Below are 18,663 nucleotides of genomic sequence, written 5' to 3' on the forward strand. Positions count from 1 at the left end.
TTTGCTTCTTTTTTATTTTGACATTATATAAGGTTAACATGGTTTACAGGTTTGCCAAAGTAACCCAAATTGCCTCGATTTACGAGTTTGGTGGGTTGTTTTTTTTAATTGAACTTGACTTTTTTTATAGTCTAATTTTTCTCATATAATTAAAAAAAATAGTTTTAGAGAAAAGTCATGTTATTAAATTTATAAAGTAACAAAAATTAAAAAGTGTGAAGAAACCATTATTCACCCATATATATTGCATTGTGAATGATAATAATAATCTACAATGTTTTACTTTCTTTCTTTTTTCTTTTTGTTATGATTTTTTCATCTTTTAATATTAGGATGATTGAGAATTTGACTTCAAAATTTGTTTCTTTTTGTTTTACCTTTCTATAAAGTTAGCATGGTTTGCAAGTTTACTAGTGTAACTCAGGTTGCCTTGATTTACGAGTTTGGTGGAGTGTTTTTTTAAATTAAACTTGACTTTTTTATAGCATATTTTTTTCTCATATAGTTAAAATAAATAGTTTTAGAAAAAAGTTATGTTATTAAACTTTATAAAATTCATGTACCTATTCATAGGTTTGGCTGATTAACTTGGTTCGTGGGTCTGGCAAGTTTGACTTTTTAAAATTATTTTTTTTATCCTTAGATATTGGGTTAATTAGGAATTCAGTTTCAGAATTAGTTTTATTTTTTCTTTTATAGGATTATCGTGATCTAAAAAAATTCTCAGTATTGAGTTGGTGTTTGATTTCACAATCATCTATTTTTGTTATCATATAGTTAAATAAAAAATAGATTAAGAAAAAATAAATTACTATCTAAGTGGAGTCTATAACCCAGTTCACAAGTTTGATGTACAAACTCGGCTTACCCGATTCACAGGTTTGACGAATTTACCGACCAATAGGATATACTTTTTTTGTTTTTGATCTTTTAATTGTTTTAATTTTTTATTTCATTATTTAATATTTGATTGGTTAGAAAATAGATTGCATTATTAATTTTTGTTTGCTTTCAAGGGATAATTGTCTCAAATAAGTTTCTTTTTTAGGTTAGTGCTCAATTTTATGAGCATTTGTTTTTATCATACAATTAAACAAAAAAAATTATGCAAAAAAGTTATTAAATCCAATAAAGTACATGACCTAAGTCGCAGAGGGTCGAGATCAATCATTATCTCAATAGTTTTTTTAAAAAATTACCATCTTTAAGTTTTTTAAAAGCTAAGTTATGGTTTTATCGATCATCAAGGTTGCATTTAGACCTATAAAATCGATCGATTTAAGGTGAGCTACCTTTCATACGGTTTAATTAAAAACTTTAGTTAGACAAAGAGTTGAGTCGGGAGGTTTTAAAATTAACCCACTTGATCAGGTTTAATAATACTATTAAAAAATTATTCATAGTCTTAATAATTTTTGTACATTTTAAAAAAAAATTGATCCAACACGTGATAGAGCGTAGGATAATATAAGTATATTAAGACACAAAAAGCAGTTCGATATGGACTCTGGTACTTGAGCCTGTTTGTTTTTACGTTTCAAAAGTGTTTTTGAAAAAATTTGAAATTTTTTTATTTTTTTCTTTGCTTCAAAGAAAAATGATTTTTAAAAAATAAAAAAAACTTTATTTTGATGCATTTTCGAGCAAAAAACACTTTAAAAAGCAACTGCTACCACACTCTCAAATACCACCGATGAGAGACAATGACCTCACCATTTCCTCACATGTTTTTCTCTTGTTATAGATTAGTTGATGTGGTGGTTTAAGGTAGAACAGCTCACGGGTCTATATTTATAACTTTTCATTATACTGTATTTTAAAACGTGAGGAAAAATCATTGTGCTACTACTGTGTATATAAAGTATTTGCACTATAAACCACACTGTAGACATAGAGTATTTGTACTTGAGACCATACTGTAGATGTTCAAAGGACCATAAGGACGTTGTCTTTTCTATTTTTTATTTCAAAAGTTAATGGCATGTCTTCGGTCAAGGTACAGCCGCCAGACCTAAGGCTATTGGGTCTGGCATGGTCATCATATCCATTTAAATAAAAAAAAATTATAAAAAAAATAAGGATTTCTGTTTAGGATACTTTAAGAGTAGTTTAATTTTTTTATATAAAAAATAGAAAAAATTTATATAAAAAAACTTATTTAAGACACTTCAAGGGTAGTTTAAATGTTTTTTTATATAAAAACAAATTATAAAAAAAAAATTAGCATTTTTGTTTAGGATACTTCAAAGGTAGTTAAAATATTTGTTATTATAAGAAATAGAAATAATATGTAAAAAACATTATTTAGGATACTTCAAGGGTAGTTGAAATATTTTTAAAAAAATAAAAAAAATTAATAAGCATTTCTGTTTAGGATACTCAAAGAGTACTACATTTGTTTTTATAAAAAATAGAAAACAAATTGTAAAACAATTAATTAGCATTTCTGTTTAGGATATTTCAAAGGTAGTTTAAATGTTTTTTTCATAAAAAATAGAAAACAATTATAAGAATAATTATTTAGGATACTTCAAAGATAGTTTTAATTTTTTTTATATAGAAAAATTAAAAAAATTATAAAAAAAAACTAATTAGTATTTCTACTTATGATAATTCAAGAGTAGTTTAAATGTTTTTCAATAAAAAATAAAAAACATAATTATAAAAACAACTAATTAGCATTTCGATTTAGGATACTTCAAGGTTAGTTTAAATATTGTTTTATAACATATTAAAAATATTATATAAAAAAAACTTAATTAGAATTTTTGTTTAAGATACTTCAAGAATAGTTTAAATGTTTTTTTTTCTAAAAACAATTAATTAGGATTTCTATTTAGGATACGTCGAGGGTAATTTAAATGTTTTTCTTCTAAAAATAAACACAAAGAAAAAATTAATTAGAATTTCTGTTTAGACTTCTTAAAGGGTAGTTTAAATGTTTTTTCTTATAAGAAATAGAAAAACTTTATAAAAAGCACTATTTATGATACCTCAAGGGTAGTTTAAATATTTTTTAAAACAAATTAAAAAAAACTAATTAGCATTTCTGTTTATGATACTTCAAGGGTAGTTTAAATATGTTTTTATAAAAAATAAAAAATTTGTTTTAAAAACTTAATTAGTATTTCTATTTATGATAGTTCAAGAGTAGTTTAAATGTTTTTTTAATAAAAAGTAAAAAAAATTAATTATAAAAACAACTAATTAGCATTTAGATTTAGGATACTTCAAGGTTAGTTTAAATATATTTTTATAACAAATAAAAAAATTATATAAAAAAACATAATTAGGATTTTTGTTTAGAATACTTCAAGGATAATTTAAATGTTTTTTTTCTAAAAACAATTATAAAACAATTAATTAGGATTTCTATTTGGGATACTTCAAGGGTAGTTTAAATGTTTTTTTTCTAAAAATTAAAAAAATTAAAAAAATAAATTAGCATTTTTGTTTAGGTTACTTAAAGGGTAGTTTAAATGCTTTTTCTTATAAGAAATAGAAAAAAATTATAAAAAAAGTATTATTTATGATACTTCAAGGGTAGATTAAATATTTTTAAAAAATAATTAAAAAACTTAATTAGCATTTCTGTTTATGATACTTCAAGGGTAGTTTAAATATTTTTTTATAAAAAATAAAAATTTGTTTTAAAAAATTAATTAGTATTTCTGTTTAGGATACTTCAATGGTAGTTTAAATGCTATGTTTTATAAAAACAAATAGAAAACAATTATTAAAAACATTTATTAACATTTCTGTTTAGGATACTTCAATGGTAGTTTAAATGTTTTTTTTATAAAAAATAGAAAATATTTATAAAAAAATAATTTAGGATACTTCCAAGATAGTTTTAATTTTTTTATAGAAAAAGATATTATAAAAAAAAATTAATTAGCATTTTTATTTATGATACTTCAATGGTAGTTTAAATATATTTTTTTATAAAAAAAAACAAATTATAAAAAGAATTATTTAGGATACTTCAAGGATAGTTTTGAGGTTTTTTTTAGAAAAATTAAAAAAAAATTATAAAAATAATTAATTATCATTTCTGTTTATGATACTTTAAGGGTAATTTAAATATTTTTTATAACAAATAAAAAAATATATAACAAAAAGACTCAGTCTCTTGATTCTGGCATGGCTGCCAGACCCAAGTCTCTTGGGTCTGGCTTCGCCACTAGGCCCAACTAGCTTGGGTCTGGCGTGGCCACCTGACTTAAGTTTTTTAGGTTTGTCATGCCGTCAGACCCAAGTCTCTTGAGTCTTGCTTGGCCGCCAGACCCAAGACACTTAAAATATTTTTTATACTCTTAATATTTTTTTAAATTTTATAAAAAAATTATTATTGACCCGCCGCGGAGCGCAGGCCAATATGCTAGTTAGATTAATGTTCGTGATATGTTAAAGGTTCAATTACATTTTGTTTATATAAAAAAAATATTTGTCAGTGTGTTCTTTAGGAAAAAAATAATGAAATTTTATGAAGATTGATCTTATTGATTTACAGGTTCAATAGCAACTCAAACAATTAATAAAAATAAAATTTGACTCGAAAAAAATCAAGACAACATCTTTTTTAAAATATTGAAATGACAACACATTAAACCTACTTGGATTAATTCAAATTAACCTTTCAAATTCATTACCTAGATCATAAGACCTAAATAACTCTATAGAAAACAAATAAAAAATAATATTAAATCATATTATTAATCAACATAGTATTCAATAATAAAATTAAAAACAAAATTCAACTAAAAAACGGAGTTGAGTCAACCTGAGTTAACCTGTTAAACCCGGATCATAAGACCTAGATAACTCTATAAAAAGCAAATTAAGAAAAATTATGAAGCACAAACTCATTCAAAACCAATGTTGAAGGATGAAGTTAAGAAACAATTAATTAAAAAAAGAGAAAAATAACTCAAGTCAACATGACTAACCCGTAAAACTTGCAACACGGGTCATGAGATTGGAATAACTCTATAGAAATAAAATTGAAATAATTTATAAAGTTCAATACCATTAAACTCAGTGTTGGAGGATGAAATTAAAAAAACAAACTAAGTTTAAAATTAAAAAAAAATTACTCAGAAATTTTGATGAGGAAGGTGAAAAAGGCTTTGGCATTTAATTGTTCAATGCTAAAATTGAAATGCCAAGACCTTTTAGTGTGTGTGTATGTGTGTCTTGCACGACTCTGCGAGCTGGTTTAATTTTTTACCAACATAAAAAATAATGTTCATGCAATATCAACTTTTTTAAAATGAGTAAGAAAAATCTAAGAATTTAGAAACGGAAAGAGATTGCTCGTGCTATCAAAGTAGTGACTCGAAAAGCATACAAAGACAAAACCCCATGAAATGAGCATCTCATACTTATTCTCACGCAATTAATTTAATTTAATTAAAAAATAAAAAAAATCAAAATGCTAGATTCAACAAAAGAATAAAAAAAACCAAGTTATTTTCAAAACCGCAGAAAAATCTCATAGAAAGTGAATACCAAAATGTTGGTAGATGAAACCGGGAAAAAAAAACCAAGCAAACTCATGTAAACCTCATAAATCTGGGTTAATCTATCAAACTTGTAACTAGTTAAATTGTAGACATGGACTCAACTAAAAAGCTCAACATCTGCCCAATTAAATGACAGAGGATGAAATCAATAAATTTAGTTTAATTAAAATATAAAATTCCTTTTAAAAAAGCTAAATTTAACAAAGATAAAAAAAAATTATATACCGAAGGCAACCCTTGTTATTTTAAAAAGAAATATAAATCCCATAGAAAGTGAATAAAAAGAATGTTGGAGGATGAAATTGTAAAAAACAAAAAAGAACCAATTTCAAAACCTATCTCAAATAAACTAAATAGTAATTAAAAGAATGAAAATTAAATTTGACAGATGAAAAAATCTATTGTGAATGAAATTGAAAAAAAATATTTAATTTCATAAATTATATTAAATAAACAAATTGTTATAAAGAGAATAGGGACATAATTTTAATGATAACAAGTCTTAGGGGTTGATTTGATTTTCTTGAAGACCAGCACAAAAATCGAGTAGGAGAAAAGGAAAAAGAAAGAAAATAGAAGGTCACACATGTCAAACCGGTAACTATTTTGCCACATGAGTCACTTGTATATGGAGGGGATGCCGAGACTCTCCGACCACTGCATTAGAAGCAAGGTTTTGGCCACAGGATTGCGTCGCATGTGCCATCTGAACTTGGCAGATATTGTTCATGCGATTCCAGTTTTTTTTTTAATTTGCTCACCTTGCTGCCCCTATTTAATGACACTCAATAACTATTAAATAACTAAATATAAAAGACTAAAAAACCCTTAAATCAAAGACAAAGCCTTTGAAATTCCAAGGGCAATGAAATAATTTAAATGATTGAAAATTAAGTCATAAACTAAAATGTCCCTGACTAAAATTTAATGTTTTTTTGATTTTAAGAGTAATAAAATAATTACACTATGTAATAAAAATATAAAAAAATTATTTAACCTTGTTTATTATTGTAATGACTAATAAATTTAATTTATGGAAAATATTTTCGTATCCTTAAAACAAAATTAAATGATTTTGCCAATTAAAAACAAAATACTAATTTCATTATAGAAATCCACAACCACGTAAGAGTGTACATAATGAATCTGTGAGGTATCTTAGCTTTTGCTATAAAGATTAAAAGAAAATACATCAATCACAATGGCTTTATCCGACTTCCTAATTCTATCTCTCCCCGTTTTCCTCTTGTTTCTTCTGATCAAGAACAAAACCACTAAAAAAGCCTGTTTGCCTCCTGGTCCTGATGGTCTTCCCTTCATAGGTAACTTACACCAGCTTGGCAATTCCAACCTTCATCAGTATCTATGGAAACTCTCTCAAAAACATGGCCCCCTCATGTACTTGAGGCTAGGTTTCAAGCCAGCCCTGATAGTCTCTTCAGCCAAAATGGCTAGAGAGATATTGAAAACTCATGACCTCGAATTTTGTAGCAGGCCTGCCTTGACTGCCACGAAAACACTTTCCTACAATGGCTTAGACTTGGCTTTCGCACCATATGGAGCTTATTGGAGGGAGGTGAAAAAAATATGTGTCGTTCGTGTCTTTAGCTCAATTCGAGCACAAAGTTTCCGTCCCATTAGAGAAGATGAGGTTTCTCGTATGATTGAAAACATATCCAAATCAGCTCTTGCTTCTAAACCATTCAACTTGACTGAAGAATTGGTGTCTCTCACAAGCACAACAATATGCAGAGTTGCCTTCGGAAAAAGGTATGAAATTGGAGGAAGCGATAAAAATAGGTTCCTAGAGTTGCTTGACGAAATTCAGGCTATGGCTTCAAGATTTTTCCTTTCGGATTATTTTCCATGCTTGGGCTGGCTCGTCGATAAACTAACCGGACTGTCCTATCGTCTGGAAAAGAGTTTCAAAGAATTTGATGCTTTCTACAAAGGAATCATTGATGACAATCTTGATCCAGATAGGCCTAAGCCCGAGAGGGAGGATAGTACTATACTTGATTTTTTGCTTCAGATATACAAGGATGGCTCATTTAAAGTTCAGCTAACCCTGGATCACATCAAAGCAATTCTAACGGTAATCTAATAAGTCCTAAACTCGAGTAATTTCATCTTGTATTCAATATTCATTCCTTTTTTTTATTCTAAATTCCAAGTAATGACTGTTATACAGTATAATGTTCCAATTTCTAAGTCCTCGATTTAGATTCCATTTAGATTCAAATGAGGGAAAGAATATATTTGTGAGGTAAAAAAATAATCCATTAATGTGCACTCTAAAACTAAGTAGACCACCGATTGAAAAAGAAACTCGGGCTTGTACAAACTTGCTCATGCCTGCTTAATTGATCTCAGATTTGGTTAGATTGGATTTTTAAAAAACCAAGTAATAGTTGATGAGATAATTCACCTTGAGATTCCATCATTGTCAGAGCTATATTAAATTTAAAATAATTTAAAATTATATTATTTTAATTAATCAAGTCATGGAATGCTTCAAGATTAAAGTATATTTGAAAACGTGATTAAAACACGTTCTCTCAAATTTAATTATTTTTTTTGCTAAAAATTATTTTTTTTTATATTTTTAAATTATTTTGATGTATTGATGTCAAAAATAATTTATAAAAAATAAAAAAATATTATTTTGATATATTTTTAAACAAAAAACACTTTAAACCACAATCATTGTTACAATTCCAAACATCCTTTAATAATCTTGTGTACAACTAGTTCTCAGTAAATAATGCATAAAGAAATAATATATATTTTTGCGGTATTATTCTCCATTTAATTTTCTTTTGCGTCCTTGCAGGACATATTTGTTGCGGGGACAGACACAGGTGCAGCTACTGTGATTTGGGCCATGACCTTTCTAATGAAGAATCCTAAAGCAATGCGAAAAGCTCAAGAAGAAGTTAGAAATTTATTTGGAAATAAAGGTTTTGTGCATGAAGATGATGTTCAACAATTGCCTTACCTGAAAGCTGTGGTTAAAGAGACCATGAGATTGCAACCAACAGCACCACTACTAATCCCAAGAGAAACAACCAAGGAGTGTTCCGTAGGTGGGTACGAAATACCAGCCAAGACCTTAGTTTACGTGAATGCTTGGGCTGTTGGAAGGGACCCCGAAGCTTGGGAGAACCCATATGAGTTCGATCCTGATAGATTCTTGGGCAGTTCCATTGATCTGAAAGGAAATGATTTTGAGCTTATACCATTTGGTGCTGGTCGAAGAATTTGTCCTGGGATATTTATTGCACTCGCCACTGTGGAGCTTTCACTTGCGAATCTTCTTCATAAATTTGACTGGGAAATGCCATCTGGGGTGGAAGATATAGACATGGATGATGTGCTACCCGGTATTGTTCCTCATATGAGGGATGCTCTCTGCCTTGTGCCTAAGCTTGTGTGTGATGGGGAAATGGGGCATAAAGCCACCGCAGCTCATTAGCTGTTTCCCTTTGTTCGATATGGGCTTGCTACAATAAAGAATGGAGCATAATCCAGACATGTATTAATGAAAGATCCATTATTAGATCAAGTATGGCACTGGATATTTGTATTGATCGTGCACTATCGTTTTTTATGATACAATAAAAAGCATTACGGCTTGTATTTAATTAAGATCTATGTCTTGGATGGCATATGTTCATTCTGCATAATGGCAATATGAAAAGATTACACCTTCTATTGTTTGATATCCGAGCATTAATTCATATTAAAAACTCCATTTTCCTTTGTTCGATATGAATGCAAGCTACGTCACTGGATTGAGTAGATATAATAATATTCGTTGCTGTATCGTACTGCCTTTCCAGCTAATGCACATAGATCAATTGAAGAAATAGACTGACAAATTAGCTGAAGGTACCTCGACGATTTGATGATGGAATTTCATTCTATATAAAGATTTTGGTACAAGCTGCCACTCAAATCATACAATTGTCCTAGTCCTCCAAGCCTGATCAAGTACCAACCCGGAAAAATTGTTTTCGTGAAGAAAACAGAAAAGCCGTGGAGGCAATTGAAGACTGAAAATATAAAGCAATTAAAAAAACAAAGAAGGCAGATTACAGCAGTTAATGTATGAGATCGTACAGTTCTCTACATTGAGAGACCAAAATTTCCTCTTGGAAACTCGAGATTTGTGAGTCACGACTTGCGTGGTCTTCCTCTCTTACCAGCTTTTTCTTGAGACGAAACTGTGCTTTTATTTCCTGATAGAGGGCGGCCCCGCCCACGCCCTGTACTCTTTCCATCGGGTGTTGATTTTTTTCCACCTTTACTTTGACCCCTGCCAGAAACTTTTCCACCCCGTTTGCTCTTCTTTTCTGTCTGGCCATTGACTTGATCTTCACTGGCATCACTTTCGTCATCACCATTCTCTCCATCTTCTGATTCCGATGAATCTTTTGACTTCCTCTTTCTGGAGTTATCAGAAGCTTTGGCAACACCCTTTTTCGCACTTTGCTTCACAAGGTTTTTACGCTCAGGCTCCCCACTGCCTGCAGAATAATAATAAATAACCAGGTCAAGTTCCAACAGCTCATCATCACTGGCGAGTCACACAAGTGAGGAGCTATAGAAACTCTTATAAGTAAGCCCATGCAGGGCAGAATTCTGGTTTCCAAAACTACTTATTGACATCTGCTCCAAACAGTTGCAGAGGCCTTTTTTTTTCATTTTTCTTTTTTGAGAAAGAGGTAGAGGATTTACCAATGACAAAATGAATCAATAAAAGTACATTTAACATTTAGCATACCTTCACCAGAAGCTTTGCCATCATAGACATCAAGCTGTTAAGACCACAGGTGTTAGACATGAGTATTCCTGTAATCAGCACAAATCAAACAGCACACAGACACACACTTATACCCTCTCACCCACACAGACATATACCCGCACACCAACTCCTATAACATATCTAAAGAACCACAAAATATCCAACAAAACACAGAAACTTTAGAGGGAGCCAATTGTCACTGCCCGGGATTCATGACTAAGATATCCAATACAGATACTCTATGTTTTGGACATAAAAACAGTCCTCCAGTGACATTGTGACAATCACTGGAACCAATTTATCTTTTTAAGACAATTGCCTAAAAACATGAGCAGTTTGGAACTCCAAACATGCATCTTGCTTCCACTTTCCACCAAATAGACTTTTTTTTTTGTTTTTGTTTTAGAAAACACAGTTATATTTTTGTTGCATCCATACAATGGGTTTATTTTATTGATGACATAAGAGAATGAGCAAACAACATTATCAAACCATAAATTTGAAACCAGAGACTGAATCACTGAACCTAATGGCACAGAAAGAGCACTCAGCTTGCAATCGCAGGCAGACTATAATTCTAAACTTATTACCTGATCAAGTTGATCACCAACATTCATTCTGTCAACTATGACCATGGAATGGCCCATGCCACACGCAACACTAGAAGGCAAAAAATTTCATTGTCAAGTCCAGAGGAACAATTGAAGCATATATCGTTTATCTATGCACATATATAATAATGATAATAATTACAATAATAATAATTAGCTCACCCAATAACATGCATGCCCTCCAGAATATCCACCTTCTTGGGCACTGCTGAAGACCTGAAATGCAGGAATAAATATAAAGTGAAATGTAACGATAAGATAAAGGACCAAAGAAATGCTGAGTGTTTAAAAATACATACTTTTGACCACTAGGGCCATATCCCAGTTCTCCATTTTGAGCATGACCCCAACTAATGCAGGAGTTATCAGCACCAACAAAATGATGCATGTTTCCTGAATCCATGCAACGTAAATTCCAACCACTGTATGCAAAAAGACAATAAAAATTGGATGTATACTTGTTATTTATCGTTCAAAACCAGTTTATTGGAGAAATGAAAGATCCAAAACTTCATATAAGCCATTATATCAAATATTCAAATACACAAGGGATTCACAAGTATATTATTGTGCAGGCATTGCTAAATCAAATATGATAAGAATACAGAACAGCAATCATGAAGAATATTTGTTTTATAATCAGATAACCAGAAAGAACAATGTCAAACACGTGGCAATGTCTTTACAAAACAACAGAATGGGATTCGCAAAGGAAAGTGGGGTTTCAATGACAAAAAAAAAGAATTAAATCATAATAAATCAAAAGTTAAAAATAATAACAGTAATATAACAATGACATGGAGAACAACCTTAAATCCATGAGAGGTTTAGGATACATCCAGTCATCGCCAGTATTTTTTATTTTTCCCCACATATACAACTGTCCACCTCCTGGAAATTGGAACAGAATCAAATATCTGGAATGAAAATTTACAAACACAAGCAGGCTGTGAATAGTTTGAAAAGCTTAGTAAGGTGTAAATTTATATAGTAAATCAAATTTTATGGTCCTGTGGAGTTCTCTGGTAATATATAAACCTAGATATTTACCTGCAAGCCATTCTAAAACTTTCATCGAATTGATGAATCATTGAATAATGCACTATGACATCATAAAAGCATCTCCATTCAAAAGTATTGATATAATCCTGATTGCCATTTTCTAGATCATGCATCCATCTTCTAACTATGTATCGAGCAACTTTGTGATCACCATTTTTTGGGATGGCATTTAGTCTTAATAACAGTCATAATAGTAAGTGATGCAATCAAGAAAAGAAGAAATTTAGGGGCTTTTTTGACAAATTATTGGGTCCTTTAGTTGGTCCAGTCTATGGTTTGTAGCGTCCCTTGAAAAAGATTTCAGTGAAACATGCCAGTCACTAACATATGATACCTGCAGTACATGCAGAATTCACAGAACCCGCTGAAATAACTGCATCAGGAGGCAGAACATTGTGCTTTGAGAAGACATCCACACGCCGAGGGACCCATTCATCCTTCTGCTCTCTATGTCCAAGCCTAAAAAGCAAAATCATGGAATTACAAATGTGAAATAGCAAAGAAGATACTGTGTGGTGTATAAGATTTCAAAATCTTCAATATCGATGTCCAAAATGCTTCAGTCGTCCACAGCAGCATGACTCACAGAGACCAATGTCAAAGACAGCACAAACCTTCCATAACCGCCAAAGCCCCACCTAAACATACCAACAGAAACAATTTGCAAGTATAAGTGAATTTCAGATTCATGGGAACAAAATGAAGTATATATAGTGGATCAAGCAGGAACATGCTTACGTGTAAACATAACCATTTGAATCCACAGCCACTGGATACCCATAATGAATTGGTCAATGCAACAAACAACGGCAGGAAGTATGTCAGTGACAGCATGACAAAAATTGAGAAATAGGAGGAGAATGCATTGCATAATAACCTGTATGATTTGTTCCGCATGCAACTTTCACAATGGTTTCTCTGGCAAGAGCAGTTAATGCTCTTGGGCGGGGTTGGGCTTCATATGCTAGCCGGACTGAGCTGTCTTTTGTGTTGTACTGCAAAAAGTCACATTAAAATCTGTGACTAGAAGCAAGTCATGATATGACAAGGTGTATCTGCCTGACAAGTACAAGTTAGTTGATTTACAAAGACATGAACTAGAGTCCATGTATTTTGTAAGCTTCCAAAACATTTAAACGCATCTCTAACCAACTACATCAATCAGACATGCCACTTAATGTAAAAGGACTAAATAAATTTCATGGACTGCTGTGAAGCAGGAATTCTGCTAAACAACTGCCATCTCAGAATATGACAAACCGGACACAGGCAAACACATACTAATTTGAAAACGTCTAGGAGATTCAATTCAATGGCAATGCAAACAGGTCTGAAGATTTGATCTCTAAAATCACTATCAGATGGTGCCATGCACCTCTATTATTTCCTCAAGTACCCCAGCATGAAATCAATATGACTAACACACACAAAGGAGCCATACAAAACTGTTATATAGCTTATTGTGGCTAATGAGATCAGTTACAGACCACAGAACGTAGTGACTATGTCCAGGATTATTCAACATTAATGAAATCCTCAGAAAATACAAGGAAAGATCCGCTTCCAACATACCTCGTTGTCAGTTCCATGTCCAAGTTGACCATACTGTGGAAGGCCTGCAGATCTAGAAACCAAAAGAACAGTTACACAAATCAGCAATTAACCTGAGTAAAATGAGAACGATTAGCCATGAAGTTGTTCAGCACTACAACCAAGAAAAACAGAACTCAAACATATCCACAAACCATACAATATAGAAGCTCCTTCAACAGAGGATAACCACACCGTGAAGTCAGCGCCACAAGCAGTAGTTTTGACATCAGAAACGAGACAGCGAACAGGAGATGACTCAATTTCTACAAATAAGTAGAGAAAAAGCGTAATCTAGGTGGTTGATATCTAAAATTGAACATATTAGATGACACACAGCAAACACTCTATATCCAATTAACAATTTTAAATAAAATAAACAACTCATATTAACAAAATTCCCTTTTTCCTCTCACTTCGAAAAAAAAAAATACAAAGCCACTCAAGAAAAGAAACAAATATTTCACACCTTTCAATGAGAATATCGAAAATGATTTGAACATGTATGGAATTTGATGCAAACTTCCTCATCAAAGTATCTAATCTATGAAATTTCATTCAACACGATCTAGAAGAGGATGGATTTACCATTTCTTGCTGAGCCAGAGCCCAGCTGCCCATGTTTATTCCAGCCAAATGCAAGCGATAAACCATCTTCAGTAACCACTACTGTATGGCTCCTACCAGCTCCAGCCTTGATGAGTTTATACCTTCAGAGAAAAACCAACAAGGTTTAGTTGAAATATTTATCAACATTTCTTTGGAGAGCAAAACAGTGATTTCTTTGAATTTCTCAGGATAAAAGCTCACAATAATCACTTAGTCCAAATTATCAGACCTGGTCCATTTTTTATAAAAGACAAAAACAAAGAACAAAATAAAATATTAGAAAGACAGAAATCCAGGAGCCCAAGTGAATTTTCAAAGAAACAGGGTGGTCAAATATCACTTACCGAGTGGTGACTTAAAATTCTATAAACACTTCAATTCAAAATAGCAACAAGGCTCAAAACTGCCAACCAGGTTACTGGATCAGGGTAACAAATTCAGCCAAGTTTTGAATTAGTGCAAGGTAAACAACAAGCTTCTTTAAAGAACAATACCTTCTTACAATAATCACCTATTCCCAAATCACTCAGCTTAATTCAGAAGTCACAAATTTAAATTTAGAAAATGAGTGGATCAGACCTAATTGTCTGGTAACATCTTCTTCCACTGGTCAATATCTTGGTAACTTGCGATGGATTCAAAAAACTCTTTCAAAATAGCACTAACCATTCCCTCATGCTATAACTAACAGGTTCACACATATCTTCGAGCCTTTCTTCAAAACTGTGAGTTTTACATAAGCATGGCTAAAATTATTTTGCATCGACAAAATTTCTTAAGAGATTTCTTAAGAAATGACAAACAAGCATGACCAGTCAATACTCTCATAACAATTTGCATACAGAACAAGGTCTAGAAGCACTTGTTGCTTCATGATGTCATGTTTTTGGACTCCACGATCACGCCCAGCACCAAAGACACGAGGACTCTGGCTAAACTTCATCAGAACTCAGAAATCTTTCCAATGTTGCTCCGTACAAAACCGATCTCTGCTTCTATAATGCTTAGTAACTCAGCAAAAGACGCTAAAACTCCTCGATATACTTCCACTCATGCTTATTGAACGCCTAATACACTGAGACCTAAAAGATTTACACAGCCTTTACATTCAATGCACAGAAAAGCATGCCAGTTAGAAGTCCACCGAAAGATACAAAACAACTATCCTTTCTACATGTATATTAGAATAAACCAATCAAATATAATAGCATTGACTCCAGTAACTTACTTGGAAAGTTCAGAAACGACTGTTGGCCTATCGCGCTGAATCGTGTCTCCATGGCCCAGTTGCCCCCTCTGTAAACACAGGCTAAGATTCATTAGTTTGTTGACATTAACACAGACTTGCTAGATTTACTAAACAGCTTCAGAAATGAGTTAGGCTCGTGCCTCATTGCGTCCCCATGTGTAGCAACGCCCTTCAACATCCAATGCTACACAGTGACACGATGCTACACCAAAAAGTAACACGGTAATATAATCAAATAAACGGTGCTAATCTATATGTGCTATGCGTGTTAAATAAAAAATTGGGGAAATGGCATTCACCAGAACCGGAGGCAACGAAGCGGATATTGACACCAACAAGAGGACGGAGCCGAGTAGGTGAGACTAAGTTGCCTTCCTGTGCGCCTTTCTTGCGACCAATAATATCCCAACACGTGGCGCCACAGAACAATAGCTCCCCTCCTTTCTCCTCTGCCTTCTTCTCCTCTTCTGCCTTCTTCTCCGCTTCGACAGTCGACATTTCCGGTGAGCTTGAAAAGGAGTTGGTACTAAAAGGAGCAGATCTAACGGTTAGTATTTGAAATGGAGAATGGCGAACGGATGCGAAATTGGCGGGAAAGAGGGGTAACGGCTACTTGGAGAGATCGGGGCGATTAGGGTATAGAGGCTTGCGAGTGAAAGAGAAGCAGAGTAGGGGAACCCTAATTTTCAAAATGGACGCATGAGAGATGAAAGATTTAAGGGATAAAAAGGGATTATTTGGTTCTCCCGAGAAGAGCTACTTTTTATTAATATAAGAAATTTAGTTAGTGTGGAGATAGAGTGTTGTTTTAGGTTGTGATTGGGCGCGTTATCCAATTGTGTTTGTGACAAAAAATTAAAAAGAATACATTATAAATTAATATTTTTTAATTATTTTAATACTTAAAAATAATTTTTTAAAAGATATATATATATTAATATATTTTCAAACGCAAAATAATTAGTACTGTAATTTCAAATATATCTTTAATGAGTAATTTTATTTTTCTTTTTCTTCTTAAGTATTTTTTTTCTATTCCCGCAATTTTAAAATTTTATTTTATCTCGACCTTAAAAAACACTTATATTCTCTTCGTGTTGAGAACAGGGCTGTTGTATCGGTTATCTGCTATGTTCTGTCTCTCTGGGGCTGGCATCAAATTATTTATTAATGAATTGTTAGATTATATTATTAGTAAAATTACTTTAACTATATTTACTATCAAGAACATAACTTAAATCAAACAATTTAAAATATATATATTTTATTTAAGGAAATGCATAAATTCTTTAAAAAAAACATGGTAAAAAACAAGTAAAAACGAAAAGTTGTGTTTTTTAATAAATAAAGTTGCTAAATGATTTTATTAAAATCCGTACAGGTCGCTGTTTAATATACTTTAAATAAAACAACTGATTATTATATATAAAATATTTGATATTGTTGACTATGTAGCTAAATATTAGTTGATTATTATATATAAAATAAAATGATTGAAATTAGATAATTTTGAAATATTTAAGAATTTTTTAGTTAAGAGGAATAAGCAGTCTTCCATTTCAGAGTTTGCTTGCCCCCTGGCCAGAAGAAAGTATTTAGTTGTGATTTTAAAATCCATCCGCTTGGCTTTTAAAATGGAAGATGATTTTTATAAATACAGTTTGAATATATGCTAGCCTTCACTTCAAGAAGTATTGAAAATAATGTTTTTGAGATAAAGTACAGTTTATTTTAATATTTTAAAACTAGCCAGCTTTAAATTTTTTTGTTTTGTACCTGGTAATAGACTAATATTTAATTATATAGTTAATAATCTCAAATGTTTTTTTTCATTATTAATACGAGTATTCGAGCTAATTTACTTTTATCTCGATTAATTTTACTGGTTCTAAAATTAAAAACTATATAAGTTTTCAGTGGTCATAATGTTAGCAATCACATGACTCAAATCTCAGATCACAGAAAGAACAAACATCTTGATCGTAAGTTTTTATCACCACCTACTATTAAATGATTATCTCAAATCTTTTCTAAATTTACCAGTCCTGATTATTTTATTCTAAGTGTATTATATCTCGACATGCATGGATGTTGATTAAATTATTTAATGGTTCTATTTACTTTAAAAAGCTACTGTAATATTTGTATTTACTTGTTTATTTTTTATAATGTTCTTTTTTAAAAAAAATCACACCTTTCTCCTGGATAATTTAGAATTTCAGGATGAAAACATAAACATCGTTAAAATTATCAATCAAAATGACTTGTCGTGACTAGATTAGAGATAATTGTGCAAGATTGATGCACTGACTAGTCGCTACAACGGGGCTTTGGACACTGTTATGCTGGCGTGTGACGAGAAACATTAAAAAAAAAAAATTGAATCCGTGTTGATTGTTGTTAAATCTAGCACTAAATCTATGAAGTTTTTTCCAAGCTTTTCTCTTTTATTTCCCTAGGAAGTTGTTTTGATTCAAAAGTTGTATGTATTAATGCTAATAAGTGTTAGGCGCCGTTGTATAAAAGTTATATCTTAAAATATTTTTTATTTTTAACATTAACAAATTAAAATACAAAAATATTTTTTATTCTATTTTTTATAATTCAAAGGCTATATAATTGTATATAAATATGTGTTTATTTTTATAATATATATATATATATATATTTAATTTTTTTAAAAAAAAATATTAATTTAATATAAAAAAACATTTTAAAAAACGGTTATAATAAGCCAAGGTAAAAGGTACCATTTTTCCTTTTTCCTTTGCATTCCATTTATAAAGCTTACCAGATGGGCCTAAATACAGGACCCGATTTACGAACCCATGAGCCCGTGAAATTAAACGCACAGGCTTCCAGTCACCAGACAAAACCTTGGATCCATCACACAGCAATAACATAATATTTACGGCTCCATTTAATTTCACCGTCGAGAAAAAACCCTAGTGAAGAACCTCTATAAAAGGGACACTGATAGCTTTCTAAAAAACCCAGCCCTAAACCGCCGTTCACCTTCACCAAAAACCCCCTCTATCTTCCCCTCTTCTAATTTTTGCATTGTTTTAAACAATTCCTTGAATTTATTGTTTTTTCAATCTGGAGAGGCAAATGACGAATCTTTTGAATTGTTGAATGCTCAGACTCTTATTTGGGTTCTTATGATTTAGATTCTTGAATAGGAAGATCTGATGCTCTCTATCTTTCTGC

General features: G+C 31.4%; 2 protein-coding genes and 1 non-coding gene across 3 annotated transcripts; 2 read left to right on the plus strand and 1 right to left on the minus strand.

The window, feature by feature from the left end:
- The first annotated feature begins 6,678 nt into the window (after nt 1–6,678).
- On the plus strand, nt 6,679–9,247 carry LOC133692264 (cytochrome P450 83B1-like). The gene is made up of 2 exons (XM_062113081.1): nt 6,679–7,620; nt 8,359–9,247. Exons 1-2 carry the CDS (start codon nt 6,727–6,729, stop codon nt 8,998–9,000), a joined length of 1,536 nt encoding a protein of 511 aa, XP_061969065.1. The 5' UTR covers nt 6,679–6,726; the 3' UTR covers nt 9,001–9,247.
- Nucleotides 9,248–9,406: 159 nt separating this feature from the next.
- Nucleotides 9,407–16,211, minus strand: LOC133692263 (uncharacterized). The gene is made up of 16 exons (XM_062113080.1): nt 15,753–16,211; nt 15,594–15,655; nt 15,433–15,500; nt 14,184–14,305; nt 13,756–13,861; nt 13,578–13,629; nt 12,883–13,000; nt 12,744–12,774; nt 12,620–12,643; nt 12,340–12,464; nt 11,753–11,834; nt 11,243–11,365; nt 11,106–11,159; nt 10,923–10,992; nt 10,312–10,345; nt 9,407–10,054 (listed from the first exon to the last, which is right to left on the minus strand). Exons 1-16 carry the CDS (start codon nt 15,949–15,951, stop codon nt 9,702–9,704), a joined length of 1,623 nt encoding a protein of 540 aa, XP_061969064.1. The 5' UTR covers nt 15,952–16,211; the 3' UTR covers nt 9,407–9,701.
- A 2,360-nt stretch (nt 16,212–18,571) lies between these two features.
- Nucleotides 18,572–18,648, plus strand: LOC133693045 (small nucleolar RNA snoR64a). Its single transcript, XR_009842058.1, has one exon. It is a non-coding gene; the product is annotated as a small nucleolar RNA snoR64a (small nucleolar RNA).
- The last annotated feature ends 15 nt before the right edge of the window (nt 18,649–18,663 follow it).

Source organism: Populus nigra, chromosome 4 (assembly GCF_951802175.1).
Source record: "Populus nigra chromosome 4, ddPopNigr1.1, whole genome shotgun sequence".
Lineage (NCBI taxonomy): Eukaryota > Viridiplantae > Streptophyta > Magnoliopsida > Malpighiales > Salicaceae > Populus > Populus nigra.

Excerpts from the sequence above, each read along its gene's own strand:
- LOC133692264 (XM_062113081.1), top strand. The coding sequence starts at position 6,727 with ATGGCTTTATCCGACTTCCTAATTCTATCTCTCCCCGTTTTCCTCTTG. Across the intron at positions 7,621-8,358 it reads ACATCAAAGCAATTCTAACG|GACATATTTGTTGCGGGGAC; the intron begins GTAATCTAATAA and ends GCGTCCTTGCAG.
- LOC133692263 (XM_062113080.1), bottom strand. The coding sequence starts at position 15,951 with ATGTCGACTGTCGAAGCGGAGAAGAAGGCAGAAGAGGAGAAGAAGGCA. Across the intron at positions 15,656-15,752 it reads CTTCGTTGCCTCCGGTTCTG|CATCGTGTCACTGTGTAGCA; the intron begins GTGAATGCCATT and ends TTTTTGGTGTAG. Across the intron at positions 11,160-11,242 it reads TATGGCCCTAGTGGTCAAAA|GTCTTCAGCAGTGCCCAAGA; the intron begins GTATGTATTTTT and ends CCTGCATTTCAG.